The sequence below is a fragment of the Tripterygium wilfordii genome, chromosome 10 (assembly GCF_013401445.1).
Source record: "Tripterygium wilfordii isolate XIE 37 chromosome 10, ASM1340144v1, whole genome shotgun sequence".
In the NCBI taxonomy this organism is placed as follows: domain Eukaryota; kingdom Viridiplantae; phylum Streptophyta; class Magnoliopsida; order Celastrales; family Celastraceae; genus Tripterygium; species Tripterygium wilfordii.
The window spans coordinates 440,133-461,363 of NC_052241.1; the positions used below are offsets into that span (position 1 = coordinate 440,133).

General features: G+C 36.9%; 4 protein-coding genes and 1 long non-coding RNA gene across 8 annotated transcripts; 2 read left to right on the forward strand and 3 right to left on the reverse strand.

Annotated features, from left to right (window-relative positions):
* Positions 1–214: 214 nt before the first annotated feature.
* Positions 215–3,098, forward strand: LOC120008051 (probable nucleoredoxin 1). Its single transcript, XM_038858555.1, has 4 exons — positions 215–402; positions 914–1,393; positions 1,502–1,981; positions 2,215–3,098. The coding sequence occupies exons 1-4, from the start codon at positions 304–306 to the stop codon at positions 2,872–2,874; spliced, it is 1,719 nt and encodes a 572-aa protein (XP_038714483.1). The 5' UTR covers positions 215–303; the 3' UTR covers positions 2,875–3,098.
* A 170-nt stretch (positions 3,099–3,268) lies between these two features.
* On the reverse strand, positions 3,269–8,438 carry LOC120008053 (pantothenate kinase 1). Of its 2 annotated transcripts, none has more exons than XM_038858557.1 (10): positions 8,249–8,438; positions 7,765–7,956; positions 6,678–6,736; positions 6,201–6,317; positions 5,482–5,601; positions 5,302–5,396; positions 5,101–5,194; positions 4,857–4,988; positions 4,108–4,220; positions 3,269–3,816 (listed from the first exon to the last, which is right to left on the reverse strand). In XM_038858557.1, the coding sequence occupies exons 1-10, from the start codon at positions 8,337–8,339 to the stop codon at positions 3,591–3,593; spliced, it is 1,239 nt and encodes a 412-aa protein (XP_038714485.1). In that variant the 5' UTR covers positions 8,340–8,438; the 3' UTR covers positions 3,269–3,590. The 2 variants fall into 2 exon arrangements, with proteins under 2 accessions (XP_038714485.1, XP_038714486.1); XM_038858558.1 differs by having other exon boundaries at positions 6,678–6,724; positions 8,249–8,436.
* Positions 8,439–10,656: 2,218 nt separating this feature from the next.
* LOC120008057 (ADP-ribosylation factor 2) lies at positions 10,657–14,032 on the reverse strand. 2 transcript variants are annotated; one of them, XM_038858566.1, is made up of 7 exons: positions 13,919–14,032; positions 13,139–13,310; positions 12,415–12,485; positions 12,075–12,194; positions 11,379–11,497; positions 11,199–11,280; positions 10,657–10,941 (listed from the first exon to the last, which is right to left on the reverse strand). In XM_038858566.1, the coding sequence occupies exons 2-7, from the start codon at positions 13,284–13,286 to the stop codon at positions 10,936–10,938; spliced, it is 546 nt and encodes a 181-aa protein (XP_038714494.1). In that variant the 5' UTR covers positions 13,287–13,310; positions 13,919–14,032; the 3' UTR covers positions 10,657–10,935. The 2 variants fall into 2 exon arrangements, with proteins under 2 accessions (XP_038714494.1, XP_038714495.1); XM_038858567.1 differs by lacking the exons at positions 13,139–13,310; positions 13,919–14,032 and adding an exon at positions 12,774–13,110.
* A 1,527-nt stretch (positions 14,033–15,559) lies between these two features.
* On the reverse strand, positions 15,560–19,852 carry LOC120008052 (polygalacturonase At1g48100-like). The gene is made up of 7 exons (XM_038858556.1): positions 19,351–19,852; positions 18,604–18,735; positions 18,242–18,469; positions 18,104–18,148; positions 17,812–18,019; positions 16,773–16,963; positions 15,560–16,259 (listed from the first exon to the last, which is right to left on the reverse strand). Exons 1-7 carry the CDS (start codon positions 19,708–19,710, stop codon positions 15,861–15,863), a joined length of 1,563 nt encoding a protein of 520 aa, XP_038714484.1. The 5' UTR covers positions 19,711–19,852; the 3' UTR covers positions 15,560–15,860.
* Positions 17,264–20,967, forward strand: LOC120008058. 2 transcript variants are annotated; one of them, XR_005470281.1, is made up of 6 exons: positions 17,264–17,361; positions 17,442–17,594; positions 17,699–17,739; positions 18,629–18,767; positions 20,016–20,805; positions 20,890–20,967. It is a non-coding gene; the product is annotated as an uncharacterized LOC120008058 (long non-coding RNA). The 2 variants fall into 2 exon arrangements; XR_005470282.1 differs by lacking the exon at positions 17,699–17,739.
* Positions 20,968–21,231: the final 264 nt, after the last annotated feature.

Sequence of the window (21,231 nt, forward strand, 5' to 3'; positions counted from 1 at the left end):
ATGAATAGTGTCGATTATGAGATCTATTCACCCAATTAAATTGTATCATCTAAGAGAGAGAAGAAGAGAAAATATAATTTAAGGAAATTTGTAGTGTGTGCATAAATTTTATCGGTGTGGGTACTCTTATTTTGTTTTATCCTTTTCTTTCTTAGTCACGAAGACAATTCCAGAAGCCAATGACAATCGAGGCCGGCGGCTATAAATTCAGGGCCAGGACTCGTCATGCTACCCTACCTACCTTAACACAGCTTTCCACACCGACATACCACACACTCTTGCTATCAACGCAGTTGAAAGAAAATGGCGGATGGTGAGATGGTGAACGGCGATGCTCATGATTTTCAGTCTCTATTATCTTCCCCTGAGAGAGACTTTCTTGTTCGTACCAACGGTGATCAGGTAACTTTTCTGGGTTTTTTTTTTTTTTTAAATCTCTCGGTTGTTTGTTTGTCGATTTTTTTTTGGGTCTAATATGGAATTTCTTGCCGATCCTTTCCACGACGATGGTTTCTTCTCTAAACTCCAGTTATTTAGTGGGAAAAATGCGGAATTCAAGCTGTTTTAATCATTCATAGACTACGATATATTTACAAGCAGAGGATTATTTATTTTTCACTATATCTGGATTAATTGTTGCGTGCCAAGGAATTCATGGAGGTTCGTCATTTTTGTTTGGGTATAATCACATTGATAGTGGAGTTGATGGAGTAGGTGTGGTATATTTCTTGGATCTAGTTGCCTAGTTTAGAGAATTTTCTGATTCAAATATTATGGTCTGAGAAATTTGCATCTGTTTCGATTTCGATATCTATTGTTGTTACTGGATAAACATATGTAAATGATTTCATTATGATTTGCTGAATGAATATTTGTGTCTTAATCCATGTTTGGAAAAATTGTATTTTGACAGGTTAAGATCGACAGCTTGAAGGGGAAGAGAATCGGGCTATATTTTTCAGCGTCGTGGTGCGGCCCATGTCGCAGATTCACACCGATTTTGATAGAGGTGTACAATGAACTAGCTCCCAAAGGTGATTTTGAGATCATTTTTGTCTCAGGGGATGAAGATGATGAGTCATTCACTGACTACTTTTCCAAAATGCCATGGCTTGCAATACCATTTTCTGATTCAGAGAAACGTGAAAAATTGAATCAGTTGTTCAAAGTGATGGGAATTCCTCATCTTGTGATCGTTGATGAAAATGGTAAAGTTTTGAGTGACAGTGGGGTTGCGATCATTCGGGAGTATGGAGTTGAAGGGTACCCTTTTACACCGGAAAGGATCAACGAATTAAAGGAGCAAGAAGCAGCAGCAAGGAGGAATCAGTCTTTAAGATCCATCCTGGTCTTCCGCTCACGTGACTTTGTAATCTCATATGATGGAAAGAAGGCAAGTTCTCTGCCAGTGCTTCTCATTCGAAATGAAATATTATTCCTTTAAATAGATTTTATCTAGTCTTGGGTGAAATACTTACTTTTGTCCTTCATTGTATGCCAGATACCAGTCTCTGAACTTGAAGGGAAGACAGTGGGCCTGTATTTCTCATTGTCTACGTACAAATCTTGTGCTGATTTTACTCCAAAGCTTGCTCAGGCTTATGAGAGATTGAAAGCTGAGGGAGAGAAATTTGAAATTGTGCTGATATCACTTGATGATGATGAAGAATCCTTCAAGGGATGTCTTGAAAGCATGCCTTGGTTGGCATTGCCCTTCAAGGACAAGAGCTGTGAGAAGTTGGCCAAATACTTTGAGCTTTCAACTGTTCCCACTGTAGTTATTATTGGTCCAGATGGGAAAACTCTCCATCTGAATGCTGCTGAAGCCATTGAAGAACATGGAATTCAGGCATATCCGTTTACCCCAGAAAAGTTTGCAGAGCTTGCAGAGATAGAGAAAGCAAGAGAAGAAGCTCAAACCCTGGAGTCAATTTTGGTATCAGGTGACCGTGATTTCATTATCGGGAAGGATGGTGCCGAGGTAAAATTTTGACTTTTAAGAAGCTGGTAGCTCCTTTGTTGTCTCTGCTATGCTAGGTATTTAATGTTTTCTATCTGATAGATTTGCCCCCTGGCCCCTGCTTATTTCCTTATTGATGTTTCCATCCTAGTCTTATGCCCCTTCCTTGGCAAAGTAATATACTTCCGTATTCACAAATGTTGCGGGGAAAAATAGTCTCTATCTACTGACAGTAAAATTTAATGCCTTTCCAGGTTAAAGTGGCTGATCTGGTGGGGAGGAACATCTTCCTTTATTTCTCAGCACATTGGTGCCCACCGTGCCGCGCATTTCTGCCTACTCTTATTGAAGCATACAACAAGATTAAGGAGAAGGATGATGCGTTTGAAGTGATTTTCATTTCCAGTGACAGAGACCAGGCTGCTTTTGATGAATACTTTTCAGAAATGCCATGGTTGGCGTTACCCTTCGGCGATGAGAGGAAGAAATCTTTGTCTCACCGTTTCAAAGTCCATGGCATCCCTATGCTTGTAGCCATTGGACCATCTGGCAAGACTGTGACAAAAGAAGCCAGAGATCTCATCATGGCGCATGGGGCTGATGCTTATCCTTTCACTGAGGAGCGTTTGAAGGAGATTGAAAAGGAACAGGAGGAGATGGTGAAGGGGTGGCCTGAGAAGGTCAACCATGCGCTTCATGAAGCACACGAGCTTGTGCTTACCCGCCGTAAAGTTTATACATGCGATGGATGCGATAAAACCGGACGTGTATGGTCATTCAACTGCAACGAGTGTGACTTTGATCTTCATCCTGAATGTGCTTTGGAAGACAAAGGAACCAAAGATGATGCACAGAAGGAGCGAATTCAGTCAGAAGAATGGATATGTGATGGAGAGGTCTGCCACAAGGCTTGAGATGTCAACGTTCTTGATCTTCATCTACAGAATGGTTCTTAGTTAAAGTATGTGGTTCATGTAATAATGCTCCGAGCTTCGCGAGCCGCCTACCTGCATGTATTAAAAGCTCTACCTGCATTGTACATAGGCTTGTGCGTGTGATAAGGTTATCCCCACCTCCGCTGGTACTGTACGAGTTTTGTTATAGTTTACTCTTGCCACTTCAGTAGTGCATTTCTGCATTTTTGAAGCTTCTTCATATACTTCAGTAGTGCATTTCTGCATGGGTCAACTTTAAACTCTTGTTGCCAACCTAGTGCGTTCCACGCTGACAGCCAAGACTGGGCTAAAATCTGCGCGGGGAAAACCTCCTTTGGGACTTTGGCCCATGCAAGTATAGTTTGAATGCATCTTCAGCGACAAGCAACAAACAAATTCATATCTAATGGAGTTACAATGTGTTCTGCACTAAAAAATACTGAAGAAGATTACAAATATGCATGTTAAGTAAACAATTTAGCAATTATTATCACAACATATAATGCATCTTCAGGACCTCGATCTCAATATCTAAGTCTAACTCACTCTTTATTCTGAAACTATTTCAGGTCTTACAATCTTTCATCTATAATCTATATTACGCAAGTTAAGCACATCTAGATTGTCTGACTTGAGGGTTTGCAGAGGCGGCCCAAAAATTTCTGCAGCGGGTTTCATCCGAGCTCTCAAGGCTCTTAGGCTGCATATATGCTGCACTGTATACTTTCATACTCGTTCAAACATCCAGTTTGGGGGTTATGTTTCTTATCTCCTACAGGGGATGTACAGGTTGGGGTCAGTTGCACCGATTGATGGACTTTCAAGTCATCGAGACTCCGCTTTTCATAGCTCAAGAATGCACCCAGTGCTCCAAGAAATCCTTCATGCTCTAAGAACATTGCTTTTGCCTCACCTTTGGACCTGAAAAAAAAGAGGAGAAAAGTTATATTTCAGCTCAATGCCAAAAATGTATGAGAAAATATTAACGCCCATTAGTGAACTCCTTCGGTTTGATTAATGAGATAACCAGCTTTTCAAGTACATGTATAGATGGATCACGGTTTAGGATTGCCATGTAACCCGTCTTATTATCATCATAGTCCGCATCAAGAGTGAAGTGTCATCTCAGGCTAATTTTTATGGTGCCATCGATTTAAAACCACTAAATAGGTTTCCACAGGATGAGAATGAAAGAATTACACCCTAAATTACCAGTATTTCACCGCGACCGAAATTGTGTCCATGGTGTAAGCCTGACCCCGAATAAAAAAGCCTCCGAAAAATATCCGCCTGAGTCCAAACCGGAGGGCATTCAAATAAGAGATCTACAAAGCATTAGAAGAAGAAATAGACAATTAAAAACACTAGACAAAGTGCCACAAAAGTTACTTGTAAATTACACATGACGACAAATGTGGCAGGAAGGTCAGATGGCCCAGATGAAATACTTCAATATGACAATATGCCTTACTAAGTACCTCAAAAGTTAAAGAGGAGAAGCTATCTCCTAGCAGCATCTATAAACAGGGATGCTAAAATGTTGTCAAGTACTGAACTTAGAGCTAAGCAGTTCAATCAATCCCAGATTCTTGTAACCATGGGAAAAAAGGGATCAGCACAGCTTAATTTGTACTTTAATCTCCATTTACACAAGTATATGATGGTCAATCTAAGAGTTGCGCAATTGTTGAACCCTTTCGATAAGTGAAAGAAATTCGAAGCATGTGTTTTTTTTTGTATCAAGGTTTAAAAGCTTGTGAAAACAGATGGAAAAGTAATGCACTTGGCATGAGCGAAGTATTCATTATTGTATCATACAACCTAGTTCCACTTTCAAGTAAGCACGCATAGAGCTATCCCTTATTTTAAAGAAATAAAAATAATGTAGAAGCATGCATCATGCATTCACAAGATGTAATTCAATCAATTGCACCTAACAAATCTGCTCCATGGGAACTAACCTGCCCAATGTTATTTGAAATCATTCTTAAAAGAGACCGAGCAATGTCTTCAGGTTTGTAATCTTCAAGCTCTTTATCATTAGAAATTGCCTTACCAAAACTGGAAGCGATTGCTGTCGCTGAAAGACCAATCTGGCATTCACACAATTATCTATATAAGATGGAAGATGAACTAATGAACATGAAGGACTCTCTCCAATCTCCATCCTGAACTCATTGCATTAAGACAAGGACCTGCCTATACCTTTGAATAGTCTGTTCCACCATATATGTCACCTACAAGCATGTCTACCACTCTGTTGTTTCCCTGATGACTTAATTCTAGCAACTCGTCAAAACTGCAATAGAAGTTACATTTGTGGCACTTCAGGAAATAAACAAAAAGGAGGAGGAATTCAGTATTTGCACCGACAGTTATAGATGCTACAAATTTCATTTTTGATACCTCTTACATCTTGTTAAAAGCCTCCCCAAACCCCAAAATGTTCCGCCACCGACACTTGTTCCACTAACTCGCTCAAACTTTCCATCTCCATCCACCTAGAAGCACAAAGCTGAAGATCAATCAAAGCCTTAATAAAGACATAGACCATAATTCTAGAACAAGGAAACATAGTGCAAATACCTTGAGCATGCTCACACCAGACCCAATATTAACAAGAAGATAAGGGTACAAATCATCATGGTGAATCTGCACAAATTCCTTCCGACCATCCATATATGTAAAGGCCTCATGGTGAACTGCCTACTCGAAAAACAATTAAAATGGGCAAAACATTTGTGAGGCATCAAGAAAACATATGCAATTCAGTAATTGCTACAGAAAATGGAAGAGAAAGTGCTTTATCTCAAAATAATGGTACGCTAGCATATCCTTATAAAAGCTTGAACATACTAAAAATCTCCCATTTGCCTAAGAAAGAAACAATAAAAAAGTCCAAGGAGAAATTTGTGTGCCTAGTGCCCACGAAAAACATCCTCCTTGGCCAAATTTTGTGAAAGGGACAGTTATAAAAGTTAACGATAACATAAGAATCTGGCCCTCCCAAAACTCCCTTAAAAGTCAACATTTGAGTCACAAACGAACTACAAAATCTTTTCCTTCAACACAAATTTACTGAGTGATATGGTCTAGAGTATGCCAAGAATATGTAATGAGATTTTCAACTTGCAGTAAATATCCTTCTTGCAAACAAGGAGGTCCTAGGTTCAAATACAAGCTTTGGCAAGGAAGGGATTAAAGGAGGGAAAGAAGTATGCCATATCATGAAGCTCACCAACTGCACTGTAGAAGGAAAATATTAAATCGTACGCACCAACATACTGGTATGATTAGAATCCCACCTTAAGCAGAAAATTTGCTCCAGCAACCAGACAATCCATTTCATCTTCCTTGTCCAGAAAAACTCCCAGCTTTTCTTTGAAAAGATCGGCGAACATACATGCCCCACCACCTGTGGCCTTCTCAAAAAAATAAATACTTGTTAATAGATTGCATTAGTATGGAACATTAAACTAAGTGCCTTATGAAAGAAGGGATCCTTTTTTTATTTTTATTTTATATTTGAACATAAAAAATGCTTGTTCTCCTCATAACTGAAATCTTGAAGTCAGTCACAGAGGGTACTCATCACTCAGAGTAGCATTTACAGAGGTGATGATTTGAAGGCCTTATAATAAGAAAATTTCAAGTTTTAGGCAATTACAATTATGAATTTATCATCACACACTAAACAAAGACTAATTTCTCATAGCTAATTACATGTAAGAACAAAGAAATCATAAATACCCATCCTTTTAAAAATAGTTGGACTGCATTACCTTAATCATAATCTTGTCACTCGTAGGAGCCTCATGATGCTGGACACCTGTGTAACAATCTACATAAGCAAATGGAAACATGCAACTTCGAGAAAAAAAGGAAAAGAAGAAAATGACATCTACTGAAATTGAGTAGGCCAGGGAAAAAAAGAAGAAAAAACTTCTAATGGTCCATTCAGGCACCTATTTTATTTCCTTTTTATTGTTGCAAGCATCAAACTTCACAGAGCTTATTAATTTCTAACTATGTAACTTCTTCGATCACAAAGAATACTATCTTGACCATTTAGTGTTACAAATATTGAGAAAAAGCATCAGAAGAGAATGATAGCCTACTCAACCTAGTTTTACAACCTTTTTGTAAGAGAATCTCTACAAGCTCCTTCACTACGATTCAAGTTTGACAGTTGAGGAGCCATACTAGAGAAACCGCAAATTCTACTAGATTACATCAATGAACAGCTGTGGTAGAGTCAAACAATGAAACTTTTCTCCCTAACAAAGTTTCCTAAGGTGGGGAACTCCAAATGTGTAATGAAAACCCAATGAAGCATTTCAAAGATTCTGAATCCCATAAGTTCCCGGGGGAGGGAGATAAATTGTTTGCACTATAGCATATGCATATCATACACGTGATGATGCCGTGAAACAATTGAGGCAATGCATTAGGCTACAGAGACAACTAGGTTAGGTTCATTGGCAAATCCAAGTGTATAAAATATATGAAGAAGATGCTTTAAAATTTCCGTGGAGCTTAATCAAGCATGAAATACAGAGGAATGAGACTCTTAATAAGCCGTAAAATCAGAGTTCTTGGGTTCGAATCCCACTTGATGCATCTTAGGTTTAAAAAGCTACCAGTGATTTGAGGGTCACTTCTGGTATATAGGGTTTATGATGTTGGGGTGGGTTCAGGATCGCCCAACCGTAGACAAGCACCACCTAGCTGACCTTGAACACATTAGAGCAATAATGTCCATTTGAAAACCACTCTTTCTTATAAACAGAAGCTTGGTGTACCGAAAGTCAAGTGCAAGAAAGACTTCAATCAAAATTGTAATAACCACAAAACAAAAGACAGCCATACCACCAAGATGAAGTTTCCTGGAGTGTATAAACTCTATGCAGTCATTTATTTTGCTTGTTTCAAACCTCTTGAAGTGAATCTGCCCATCAACAACAAGAGTTCTGCTATTACCATTTGAAGATGCATTGCCAGCTTTACTGGCCACTGAATTATTGTTGTTTCTCGAAAAATAAACCAACTTGATCAAAGAACCTGCCCACAAAAAAAGCGCAACGGTTCTTAGAAAAATCCCATTTTCGGATTTTCCCCATTACATGCCTTTAAGATATGATTAACACCATAAAAGTAGAAATTAACCATAAAAAATTTAATTTACAAAAGAAACTGTAAGATCTGCCAACGCAAAACCCAAGCAACAGGAGGCCATTACGATGTACAGCAGTTACTAAAACACTTAGAAGAAATTTAATTCTCATGAATTGAACTCTAATTCCAATTACTACCGAATAATATCAAATGAAAGACGTGTAAGGTAAAGGGTTACCTCCAATATCCAAGGCCAAATGAGATATTTGACCGGAAGATTGTTGGTTTGGCTCCGAATTTCCTTCAATTTCGACCTCCTCTCGATCCATTTCTTCCGTCTCAATCTCGACTTTCAACGACGAGTTGTTAAATTTCAAAGATTAGAATATATATATATAGAAGCAAGTAAGCAACTGCTCTGCACCTAACCCATCACAACGTGCTTTGAAGGGTTCGTTATTGTTTTTCTTCTGCTTTTTTTTTTTTTTTTGCTTCATGCTAACTTCTTCACATCTGTCAGTCTTATTATATAATTCCCATTTTAACCTCGATTTAATAACATGAATCAATGACAAAGAAGCAGATGTCCGTTAATTATCCTCAAATTCGAGGGCAGATTTGACTGTTAGTGCGGGAGATTTTTAACATGCTACGGCTTCGGATATTTTTTTGCCCTTTTTTTTTTTTACCTCTCTCCTTTTTAAGTATTTTATTTGTATGAAATTAATTTCACTGCCCACTAAGTTTGACTTTGACTTTGACCATGGCCTTTAATAATTCTAACAAATGACAAATGGGACCAAAAACTAATTAATGTAATCACTCATCAAGATGTTGAATAAAAATCACTATAAATTTCTAATAATTTACTTTTATTGATTGAGTTCACTAAGAGTGTGTTTGGATTGAGGGATTTGGAGGGGAGGGGAGGGAAAAAGAGGTTCCTTTCAATTCTTTTATTTGGATAGTTTATAAAAAATTGAGGGGAGCAATTTGAAGGGAATTGAGAGGAAGATTTCATTAAATTTTTGTCAAAATTCTTTCCTGTCAAAATGGAGTCATTTGGAGGGAAGAGATTACTAATTAATTTACTTATAAGTTTAAAACCTATTTTACCTTTGAACATAACACTTAAACATAAAAAATAATGATAAACTATTAAATTAAACTATTTTTCTTTCATTTCTTTTTTTTTTATCTATTCAAACATGAGAGAGGAAAATGTATTTTCCCTTCCATTCTCTTCCCTTCTCTTCCTTCCCTTTCCCTTCTCATTCACTTCTCTTAGAGTGTGTTTGGATTGAGGGATTTGAAGGAAAGAGAAGAGAAAGAGAGGTTCTTTCCAATTCTCTTGTTTGAATAGATTATAAAAAATTAAGAAATTTTTATCAAAATTCTTCGTCCCAAAATGGAGTCATTTGGAATGAATGGATTACTAATTAAGTCTTTTAAGTTAAATACCAATTTTACCCTTGTACATAATATTTAACATAAAAATAAGGATAAATTAGTAAATTAAACAAATTTTCTTTCATTCATTTCTTTTTTCTATCCAAATATGGGAAAGCGAAAAATATTCCCCTTCCCCTCCCCTCCCCTCCCTTCTCTTCCCTTCCCCCCAAATCCTTCAATCCGAACATACTCTAAATGATGATTTTTCTACTTGGGGGTTGATCAAAATTTAAGTAGCCCAAAATTTTATCAAAAACTAAAAATGTATAATTAACTTGTTAGGAAGAGGATTGGAGGAGGATCAATACAATATGCACGGGTTCCCCAACAGATGGGAAAATATTTTGAAAAATAATAAATAATAAATATATAGTATTTTGTATAATGATTATAATAATATATTTTGTTTGAAATAAAAATTAAATTCAACACAAACAACATTGACAATTATAGAACATAATAAAATGAAAAAGATATTCGTTCCAACAACACAGATCCCAATAATTACTGTTGAAACGTAATAAAATAAAAACTTAATCCCAATGATCCCAATAATTGTTGGAACGACTAGATAATTAAAAGCATGACAAATCTAGAACGTCATGTACAGACTTGATATTTTGATGAATTTAATTTTCATTTTCGAAAATATTACACGAGATAAAACCGATTAAGAAATAACATTCGGCTTCCAAACAAATCCTAGTTCATTCACAGGACAAACGATGCACCATGATCAATGCTGGGGAAAACTCGGGCCAAAATGTGTCCATTTCCGCACCCAACCCACGACCAAATATTTCGACTATAAAGAGTTCAATGACAATTGCAAACACAAAGAAATGGAACCACCGCAGCCCCCAAAACAGTAATTCTGCATAACAGTGCAAAACTACACATTACTCAATCAGCTGATTCAGAAACAACAAAATACTTTGTCTAAAAATGTAGTCAACCAACGCAACTACAATCTGATTTGCAAATCAACTTTCGAGTTCAATGCCCAGCTCCAAGGACCCTAACATGAAATGAAATTGTCCAAGACGTGCAAAAATTCCATCCACACACCACCCTTCAACCATTATTTACCGAATAGTAAAACTGCACAACCGAAGATCAACACAGAATGTCTCCAAGGAGGAACAGGCTTAAAAAGTACAAGTAAAGGCGTATACTGGTTCAATGCCAAAAAACACAGAAAATTTATCAATCCAAGAAGGATCGACGCACCAAAAGGTGTTGATTAAGCTAACAACTTCACATTCAAAAATCAAATATAGGCGCAAAAACACAATCAATCAATCTTCTATTACAATATCAACCAACCGGCCCTAAATAAAGATTCATCCAAAAAAAAGCACATAACAAAATCCGACCGTCTCAAAAAGAGAGAAACAAGATAAAAATAAGAGAAAAAAAACTAGATAACATTCACTCCTGCATCCAGAATTGCCAGTCCACCATTAGGGGAATTTATGCCTGCAATTTAATGATCAAGATGAACAAAAGTTAAGATAAGGAAACAAAAAGGAGCCATAACTGCAAAAATAGTGGTCAATATATCAATGCACAAAAGCATTACTGTCTCCACTCTCCAGTCAAAATGAAAACAAAATTGCTCCGAAAATAATAAAAATATGAACAGCAGCAGCACGCATGCATGAGCAGTTATGAGCCTATTAACCAATATGACTTCTAATTAGTGTTATTAAGGTGTGACAGGCATCTATTTTCACCTTATTAGCAATGTTATTTGAGAGCCAATCCAAACCCTCATAAAGCCCCTCCCCTGAGGTTGCACAAGTGCTCTGGATGTACCTGAAACATTATACGCATATTAGATGATACAGTTGCAAACATGGTAAGACTAAAAAACTTTTAAAAGTACAGCAAACATAATAAACTTATAAGCTCACCAGTGACGCTGACGGAGGGAGTGAAGACCAAGCTTATCCGTGATCTCAGCAGCATTCATTGCATTAGGAAGATCCTGTTTGTTAGCAAATACGAGCAAAACTGCATCTCGCAGCTCATCCTGAAACCAATAAGCAGTCGACCTTTAGTCCACCTTAAGGTTAAAACTAACAAAATAGCATCCTAGGACTGTCAACAAGGTAAAAATTATGAAACTTCAGCCAAATTCCACATAGAGGTATCTTAAATTATAAAATGAAAAGTTTAGCCAATAATAATAGCAAACTATTAATATATCACTAATTTAGAAAGCATAGCCAAAAAATAGTGTTTTAGCCACTAAGATTCCATTTTGCTAATGTTAGCACAGAACTTTACTTCATCACATATTTTTTCCATTGTCAGCAACAATTTTCCCTTAGTTAAGTAATTGAAGGGCATCAATTCCAATGTAAACATTCCTCAAGTCCTGTGGATAATCAAGATTTCCTTGGATAAATCCTGATTTCATCAGGAGCATCCAAATACAGATTTACTTTCACATTTGAAAGTGCTAAAGTGTGCTTTTTCTATCACTGTACAATTTCATTCCAATTGAAAGTGCTAAATATTGAGTTCTAAACTACTGACAGAGAAAATACACACAACTAAAGAATTACGATTAGACTGGCGTGTCACATGAATAGTAAACAGCATACCTCATTCAACATCCTGTGCAATTCATCCCTAGCCTCAACAACTCGATCTCTGTCATTGCTGTCTACGACAAAAATGAGACCCTGTGTGTTTTGGAAGTAGTGCCTCCACAAGGGACGGATCTGTATGAATTAACCGCGTTACTTATCCATGGCAGACATTAGTGGCCGGAGAATGATTGGCCGCATCTTAAAATATCATGAGTTCGATAAAACAAAAATGTTTAGCCCACATTTGTTTAGTTAGAGAAAAAAAAAGAACAGAATATCGAAACTACAGAGGCACAAGGCTGATATCAGTTCATGGCCAATTATATTCTGCAACTATGTAGGCAGAGGATACCTTGTCCTGACCCCCAACATCCCACACAGTGAAACTGATGTTTTTATATTCCACTGTTTCCACATTGAACCCTGCAAATGAAGGACAAATGTTCAACTACGATTTTTTAAAAATTAACTTGTTCTGCTCAAGAGGGAAAAAAACTTGTATTTATACATAGAAGATGGATATTGAATTTATTACAATTTTCATTAACCTTTTCACATACCTCCACAACAACATCAAACAATAACCCTTTGAAAGAAGCATAAGCCCACATTTTCCAACCCAATTTTGTATTTATGTGTTAGGAACCACACTGATAAACACATGCCATACAATATCAGCAAAACTAACCGCGGCTTAGATTAGGTTCTCACCCAACTTCATTATCACTAATGTGCCAACTTCCTCGTATCTGACTTGTGTCATTCACATACCAACAATACAACTAAAAATTGATAGCCACGGAGCCACCAAGTTCAGCAACTTGCACCATATACCAACATGTACAAATAATAAAGCCCATAATGGAAAAACTGAAGTTCTAATGGCCTTATGTCTATGGTTCTCTATATATTTTAGTTTCAAGGTATATGTTAGAATTCAAAACAGATCATACCCACTATGACTAAAGCCTCAATTAATCAACAGAAATTTTGAACAATAAAATAATGAAGATAACAACTATAATTAATCAGTTGCAGTAAACATTAATTTGTCAATTCGAAATAGAGTCACTTACCTATAGTTGGGATAGTGGTGACGATCTCACCAAGCTTTAGCTTGTACAATATGGTTGTCTTACCAGCAGCATCAAGACCCACCATCAGAATACGCATCTCTTTCTTGGCAAAAAGACGGCTGAAGAGCTTAGTAAACGTCAGCCCCATTTCTCCTTACCACTGTTGGCCCCTCTGAATTATCACAAAAACCGCATTACTTAGTAGTTAATTGACACAAGATCGAATCATTCAAATTCAGTAAACAGCGGCAGTCAATCATACAATACTAGATTAACTCAAAAGGCATGTCATCAGATCGTGCAGATCTCGAGGCAAAAGCAATAACATCAAACATAATATCCTGATCTCCGTTGCAAAATAATTTAAGTTGATTAAGTTCTGTTAACGATTACAACAACCACACACGAATCGTGCCCAATTCTTCTCATTAAACCAAAGACACAATAGATCCGAACATTTTTTAGCCGTGCTTAATAGATCAGAAGAGAACATAACAACAACTCAGAGTACCATTCCCTGGAAAACGCATCGACAATATGAAACCAATTCACAACCATGTGAATGTCCAAAAACTTGATGCAACATGTCGGGATCACAAGGTCTCTCAGTAGAAATGATCGCTAATATTAAAAAGGAACCAAATTCATCGGAAAAAAAAGACGAGATTCAAAAACAAAACAATCGGTTGGTGTAACCCTACGACCTCATCTCTACGGATCTATCTTCAACGTGCAATAAACCATCCAAAAAGACAAAAGGAATTGAAAGCCTAGATTTACCTTTCAAGAGTTCCTCAGAGAATTTTCGAGAGAGAAGTTGACACCAACGCGTTATATGGGGATGAGAATCGCAAATGTTGGCAATTTATAAACAGGGAACAGGGGCACTATTTTTGGGTAATTAACGGAAATGCCCCTGGCCTTAAATTAGATGTTAAATTGGGCCGTACGCTTCCGGTTCCTATCGGTGGGGTGATTATGAGAGTATAATAATAGGCCCAAATACACCCGATTACGAAACGGAGACCCAATAACAAAGATTGACTCTCAAGTGGGCTGTACACGCTGCTAAACCAATGAATGTATGCCACGTAATGGAGTGATATACACGGTCGATTTTTTAACCTAAATTTAACCGGTCAATCGGCTTTTGTCAGTTTTTTTTTGTCATTGATGGATTCTTCGATCGATTCATCATCATCATCTTCCAAGCTTTTATTCCAAAATTTTAGGATCGACTACATGAGTGTATAAAAATATCGTTGAGAATCCATCATGTTCTCAAGAAATATGTAATTTTTTTTTAAAAAATCACTTGATCTGTTTGGTTATTTGGCTTAATTTTTAACAGCCGAGTTGAGGGTTTAAAACTTTAAATTCAAAATCGAACTTTACTAATTAATGAAAAAAAGTACATTTAAAGTCGAAAAATAAAGAATTCCAAAAATTAAAACGGTGCGCTTTGGGTGGAATAAAGAAACGACGCGTTTAAGCGGATACACCATTTACTCATTTAGGAGCATACGAACCCGCTTCTCCCTTCGCGGGGCCAGGGATCGCATAAAGGAGGCGATGTCGGAGATTGCAGAGGATCAGAGAACAATGCCGATGCTTTTGTCTGGTAAGTTTTTGGTTTTATGGTTTTGAGGTTTCTAGCTTCTATTTCTGCATTCAAATGCGATTTACAACAATGTCTACTCAGATTATCGAAGAAATTCTTTGGATTTTAATTTCTGTTGTTTGAATACTTAAATTCGAACAAGCATTCTTTGATTTTCTTTAGATTCAAACGTTATTTGTTTTTCTTTTAGTTATGGTATTGGATTTGGATTCTCTAATTTTTCTTAGCAATATAACTGTCTGCAATTTTTCCTGTCTTCTGGTTATTCATCTTTTTCCTTTTGGTCCATTGGTTATTATTTTCGAAGGTAGCTTGCAAAGCATAGAATTCCACAAATTCTGTAGTTTATTGAGAGAAAAAAAAAAGATGTTTCAGAGAGTTTTGTGCAGCACTATCACTGTTTGAAATTGTTTATAAGTTTGAATGATTGTTTGAAAAGAACACTGGACATCTCCAAATGATAAAACAGAGTTGAGTTGGTCTCTGATAGAGTTGAATGGATCGAACGCCTTGGGCCTCTTGGCATAATTTCAATAACTTATTAAACTCAGATACTATTTGATTCTCTGTTGTTTTTCCATCCAAATCAAATTAATATTACTCTTTAAGTTATGGCCTTCAATGGCATTGGCTCTTGGAAGGAAGAAACTCCATCTCTTTATGATCTTTTGGTGTGGAATTTTTTTTTCAAGAAACAACTAAGATTTCTAAATTTTTTTAAAAAAACGTAAAGTAATTCTGGTTATTCGTTATTTTAGCATGATCATAGTTCCTTACTAACAGAAATAACGCAATTTCAATAGGTATGCAATGGGTATTTCTTGATTTCACAGAAAGCGACCAAATACTAATATACAATCTCACAATTAGGAAATCTGCTATAGCAAACAAAGCTACCTTAAATTCCACCATCTAAATGGCTGAAAACTATTTTTCGACACGGTAAAAACCAATATATTAAAAGTGCAGATAATGAAAAAGAATTCCAACTATCTTGAACTGCCTAAATATTCATTCTTTACCTAAATAACTGATGGTCTCAAAAAGGGGTCGTTAAAAGGATGCCGACCACACAAATAGATACACTGTAATTTACCTTTGCTAAGCTTGACATAAATCACCATCAGACTGAGGTCGGTTGTTTGGTGGCTTGCCAATCTGTAAACAATCGACGGGAGGAACAGTGGGAGTTCTTAGCTCTCCAAAAGTTTGCCAGCAGAATGGGTCATACATGTGATAGTATTCTTGTACTGGTTTTAGCTCGATCGTATTCAGAGACACATCTGTACATGGTAAACTGTCACTGCAGGCAAAATGAACTGGCTTAACTGTATATGTCCCTCTTATTTTTTCATAGGTGATTCCTGATAGAGCCACAGCTGATGTTTGGTTCTGGCACTTCCTTTTGTCGCAGTAGTATTGGTCAATTACAATTGGAAGTTGGACCTCAGACACCTGAATGTTTGAGAACAGTACCCCCTGCACAGAACCTGATCCACCCTGCAAAAATAAAAAGTAAAATATAAAAAATCATTTGTGAGAACTGAGACGCTTTAGTAATTCCATGGATGTACAAGAACTACATGAACAATATGAACATGGCTTTTAAGCATTGCAATCGCAACTTATAAAAAGTATTAACTGTTGAAAAACTCAGATTGTGCTCTTATTCTATGTTCACTTGCAGCTTCAGTCCCATTTAGTAAGAGGAAATCAGCATTCGAAGGTTTCTAATTTCCTTGAAATTAATTTTGTAAAACTGTGGGTAGAAGAAGGTTGTAGAGGTATTTGAAATTGTTCAGAAGTCAAGGCTGGATGTTGGCAATCTTTTAATGTTTCTGTAAATGTAGTTCGTGTGTGTAGGACAACATCCTTAGACAATGAAGTAATCCATTATCAGTATAGTACTTTGTGTTTGGAGTCTTGGTTGAGTCTCTTAAGCGATCAGCTCAACCTGAGTTTTGATGCAATTGACATGTATAGAATTGTGTACCGTATCAAGCATATTAATACCTGCCACGTCTTTATTCTGACTCCATTCATTGTGTTGTGCATATTGACATCTCGAATAGTGATGTTAGAGACACATGCTTTGGTAGCGTCCTTTCCCAGGCTTCCAATGCTGATTCCATGTCCTGGTCCACAGTTCACACTGTGTATGTATACATTTGAGCACCCAGTTTGGATTGAAACACAATCATCGCCTGCATATCATTGAAAGAAAAATTAGGAGCTTATTTAGCATTAATGTCAAAGTGTCAAACATGGACATATTTTGGTTCATAATCTAAGATCAATGACTCTTGCTTTTAGAATAGTACCCTGTTTGCAGTCCATATAGTTTATGCACATCTTTGAGCTTTTTTTTTTCTTTCTTATTAGCCCCTAATTTCCTGCCCAGAGTTTCTGATTTTAAGTGCCTTATCTTATATGATCTTGAGATGTTCACCTGTTCTGGACTCATATCTAAATTTTATCATTTTTGTGAATGGGATTTTTATTTACGGCACAAGTAGAAATGGAGAAGTGGATGGAGGCACAAAGTAGTACATTGGCTGATGAAGACAAAAAGGAAACTTGAGCAAGTGCTACCAGATTATCGGTCTGTGTTTTTATGTTTACAATGCGGTTCAAGTCCTATCCTATACATGATTGTGCACTGAAAGTTTTCATGTATGACAGGTGTCAAATGACTGGTGGCTGAAATTCTGGAAATTGTGGAGATTGATGTTTGTTAAGTGTCAAATTATGAGTGGTGACTGACCATGTGAGAGTGCGTAATAAGGTTATTGGCTGGATAGGATAATGACATGTCCGTCTCATGATCATGGGAAGGTATCTTTTTAGCAGAGCTTCCTATTTGTATTTACTATAAGAATTCCAACTTCCGAGGCTTTAGAAATACATTACTGAGCTATAACCTTAATTTGACTTTGCAGACTGAAGATTCTGCATCTGTTTGACGAGCTTCATGCTCAATGTGAGGCCCGTGTTATCATATTGAATAAGGCATAGTAAACTATTTATTTAACAGTAAAAGCAAAGTAATTACCGCATCCAAGAGTTGAGCTATGAATTAGGACATCTTTTGAATTCTGTAGGTGAATTCCATCAGTATTTGGGCTATTGCCGGGAGATGAGACGGTCATATCATGTACCAAAACTCCCTTGCAGTTGTCAAACTTGAGGTGGCACTGGGGGCTGTTTTGTATTGTTATGCCTGTGACCGTCACATTAAAACTTCCATAGAACCTTAGTGCCTGTACAAAAGAAAATACACCAATCATGTTATGGTGCTACATGATCATTAAATATGTCTTGAATAACTTTTGAGTGGTCCTTACAGTTGGCTTAATGCTTGGCATTTTCCCACCTAGTTCGCTACTTATCTGCACCATACATTTTATGTGAGAAGAATAATTAGTTGCAAATTAACCGCAAACTAATTGCAGGGAAGTTAAACTTGCCGAAGAGATTATTACTGGCATTGGCGGGCTTCTTTCTATGGTTTTGTTCAATGGGATTATTAGTTTTGCTTCATCATCTATAGGGTCCCCATATGGGGAGTCTTGCCACCAGCCCGAGCCTTTACCGTCAATGATACCTTTACCCTGAATGGTGATACCAATCAGCTTTGTGAATTCGAGCCATTGTAACAGTCCTTTACCCCATGCATTGGAGCTTGTTGGAGCAATGATAATGCCATCCAGCTGATAAAATTTAATTTCATCAGCCTCAGTTTAAAGCATCGGTTCTTATGATTATGCATGACCAGAAATAAGAAGATCATTGTTTCAATATATGATTGATGCACACATGATTTGCTAATTTTGCATATACTTACCTGAAATACAATGTTTGCTTGACAGTAAGGACCAGAGAAAGATATTGGTCCCACAAGGAATTCATACTCTGCTGGAACGATCATTGTTGATGCTTCTACTTTACATGCAGCCGCCCATGTAGCTTGAAACGCCTGCGTTGCACCATAACAACCATAATTCCTAGGTACCATTAACTATATTCATAGGCTTACAGTTTTCTGTTGATTTGTGCAAAACTTTTGTACTGTTTATTGGTGGAATCATGACCTAGAATCACTTTTTAAGAGCGGACCCCACATAGCGAATAGTTTTGTTGTCTTTTCTTTTGTATGCTATACTCTCTGGCCTTTTACTTTTCCTACAGCTTAATATTTGCTTCAATTAAATACAACGCCTCAATTAAAATAAACTTTACAGCAACCAACGCCTATATATAAAATTTGTTGTTCCAAAAGTATTGAATTTTTCTCAATTCTCGATTTCTCTTTACTGATAGAGACAATTTCGTTCGGATAATGATTATATGGTTGCCATTTTGCATGTGAACTTCTCGATTCAATGCTGTCATTATGTTGATAATGAATAAATTTATGGAAGTCACTGCAAAAAGAACTTGTAGGCAGTGTTTGCTGATTTTTGCACTGAATTCGCGTTTCTATACATATTAGATGAATTCTGGAAAAATTAACCTTGCCCTTATAGCCAAGAATTCTCAAGCAATTTTAAATAAAAAACTCATATTTGTATAGATGGTTGTTGTGAGTTACCTTAGTGTCATCGGTACTTCCATCACCCTTAGCACCAAAATCAAGCACATTGAAGATTGTGGAATGGCCACCATTATAGCCTTTCTGAGGTGGGCTTGGTGGTATATCCTCTCCTGGCTTTGATGGTGGAGATACTGGAGCTTTATGTGATGGAGGAGCTTTTGGTTTGGACCCGCCATTGTGGTGGTGATGACCACTGTTATAGCTTTCTCCTTTCTTCTTGGCTAGGGAAGCAGAGGTTGCTCTGCTTTGCCTCCAATGCTTCCCTCTTCTAGCAATGCAATTCTCAAAACTCGAAGACCAAACAAGAAAAGCAATGAAGAGATTGAATATGAGATTTCTAAAGCTCAGCCTCAACATTTTTATGTGGATGATAAGTTGAATGAATTTCTGTGTGGAAAGAGAGAGAGAGAGAGAGTAATGACCTTGAGACACCACAACAGGTAATGTTGGGGCATGTATATATAGAGAGAGCTCTTCAAGCTAGGAAACTATGCAGTCATAAGCTTACATTTCAGGAATTTATTATTTTCCCCTCCCCTTTTTTTCATAACTGATGATTTATTTCCTTTTGGTGAATTTTGGTTGGAATAACTCTGGAACAAGCCTTGTTTGCCACATGTCGACTTCTTGTTGCATGTGACTCATCCACTTGTGTTTTGCAGGATGCAAATATAAGCCAAAGTTATGACTTGCTATTGAGGGTAGGAAAACCAAATGCACCTATCATGGTATAGAATTTTCTTTATTCTTCTAAATTATTTGCAATGGATTAATTCCAATTATCTACTTTGAATATAAGCCATAGTTATGACTTGCTCTTGAGGGAAAACGAAATGAAACCTACCATGGTATAGAATTTTCTTTATTCTTCTACATTATTTGCAATGCATTAATTCAAACAATCTACTTTGAATACTTATTCTCTTTAAACCCAAAAGTGGTATTAGAAGCCTCTAATTTAACACTGCGTTATGGTTTTTCTGGGTGGCTGTGTTTTTGTATATGTTTTTACTGGAGTAATTTCAAGAAAATTCTATGCATATGAGGGTGTATATATATATAGGTGTATATATATACATATCCTTGTTCACATATATGTGGTCATGGTTATGAATTCTGTTGTTGTGTGTTGATTTTGATTGGTATGTGAGTATAGACTTTATTGTAAAATCTAAAGGACACACGTGAGTGGGTCAATGGCACTGATTGTTACAGCTCCTTTTATGGTCACATGCTACACTCACGGGCTTGAGTTTTTGTGGCTTTTGTCTGCCTGACTCTAATGCTCTAGGCCGTAGAGGCTCATTTGTTAGGTTTCTGCTTCTTTAACCTTCCAAAGCCAGATGTTCCCAAACAGAGAGAAATAGGGTTATAAGTAACTGAAACTAACTGTCTTCCTCTCCAACTGATGGTCTCAAACTCTATATCGGAATTGCTTGTTTGGATTTTAAGGTATTGTTTGTCTTTAAGATTTTGCTAAAAGCTGTTTTAATCTTTTTAAATTGAAGACATTGATGAATCTTAGGTGACTTTCAGGTTGATGGTACCAGAAAAGTTTGACTTTTGGACCTCTAACATGGACTTAAACTCTCCCATTGCACATAAAAGTTTCTCACATAATGAAATGATAAGTTGAGTCAAAGTTCAGAGCGTGGTCACAATGGTATTACTTTCAGTGAGAATCAAACTCAGGACCTTCCAAGTCCATACGGTTTGATCTAGAGAGATTTACCAAACAAACTATCACCTAAGTGGTTGATGGTACCCGAGTTGTTTTGAGCTTAGTGTGAATACTAAATGATTTTAACGTGCAAATTCAGTCAGTAGTTTTGGAGGCTAATCCAAATTGCAGGTAAGTACACTCGTGTCACGATCTAT

What these genes read in the sequence shown, in the direction of transcription:
- LOC120008051 (XM_038858555.1), top strand. Translation starts at nt 304, where the DNA reads ATGGCGGATGGTGAGATGGTGAACGGCGATGCTCATGATTTTCAGTCT. An exon ending in TTCGTACCAACGGTGATCAG is followed by an intron (nt 403 to 913) that starts GTAACTTTTCTG and finishes GTATTTTGACAG; the next exon opens with GTTAAGATCGACAGCTTGAA. An exon ending in TCGGGAAGGATGGTGCCGAG is followed by an intron (nt 1,982 to 2,214) that starts GTAAAATTTTGA and finishes ATGCCTTTCCAG; the next exon opens with GTTAAAGTGGCTGATCTGGT.
- LOC120008053 (XM_038858557.1), bottom strand. Translation starts at nt 8,339, where the DNA reads ATGGATCGAGAGGAGGTCGAAATTGAAGGAAATTCGGAGCCAAACCAA. An exon ending in CTGGTGTGAGCATGCTCAAG is followed by an intron (nt 5,397 to 5,481) that starts GTATTTGCACTA and finishes TTGTGCTTCTAG; the next exon opens with GTGGATGGAGATGGAAAGTT. An exon ending in TCGGTCGCGGTGAAATACTG is followed by an intron (nt 3,817 to 4,107) that starts GTAATTTAGGGT and finishes CTTTTTTTTCAG; the next exon opens with GTCCAAAGGTGAGGCAAAAG.
- LOC120008057 (XM_038858566.1), bottom strand. Translation starts at nt 13,286, where the DNA reads ATGGGGCTGACGTTTACTAAGCTCTTCAGCCGTCTTTTTGCCAAGAAA. An exon ending in CACCACTATCCCAACTATAG is followed by an intron (nt 12,486 to 13,138) that starts GTAAGTGACTCT and finishes CTTCATTTGCAG; the next exon opens with GGTTCAATGTGGAAACAGTG. An exon ending in TCCCTCCGTCAGCGTCACTG is followed by an intron (nt 11,281 to 11,378) that starts GTGAGCTTATAA and finishes ATAATGTTTCAG; the next exon opens with GTACATCCAGAGCACTTGTG.
- LOC120008052 (XM_038858556.1), bottom strand. Translation starts at nt 19,710, where the DNA reads ATGTTGAGGCTGAGCTTTAGAAATCTCATATTCAATCTCTTCATTGCT. An exon ending in GAAGTACCGATGACACTAAG is followed by an intron (nt 18,736 to 19,350) that starts GTAACTCACAAC and finishes GGTGCAACGCAG; the next exon opens with GCGTTTCAAGCTACATGGGC. An exon ending in TCAGAATAAAGACGTGGCAG is followed by an intron (nt 16,260 to 16,772) that starts GTATTAATATGC and finishes TTATTTTTGCAG; the next exon opens with GGTGGATCAGGTTCTGTGCA.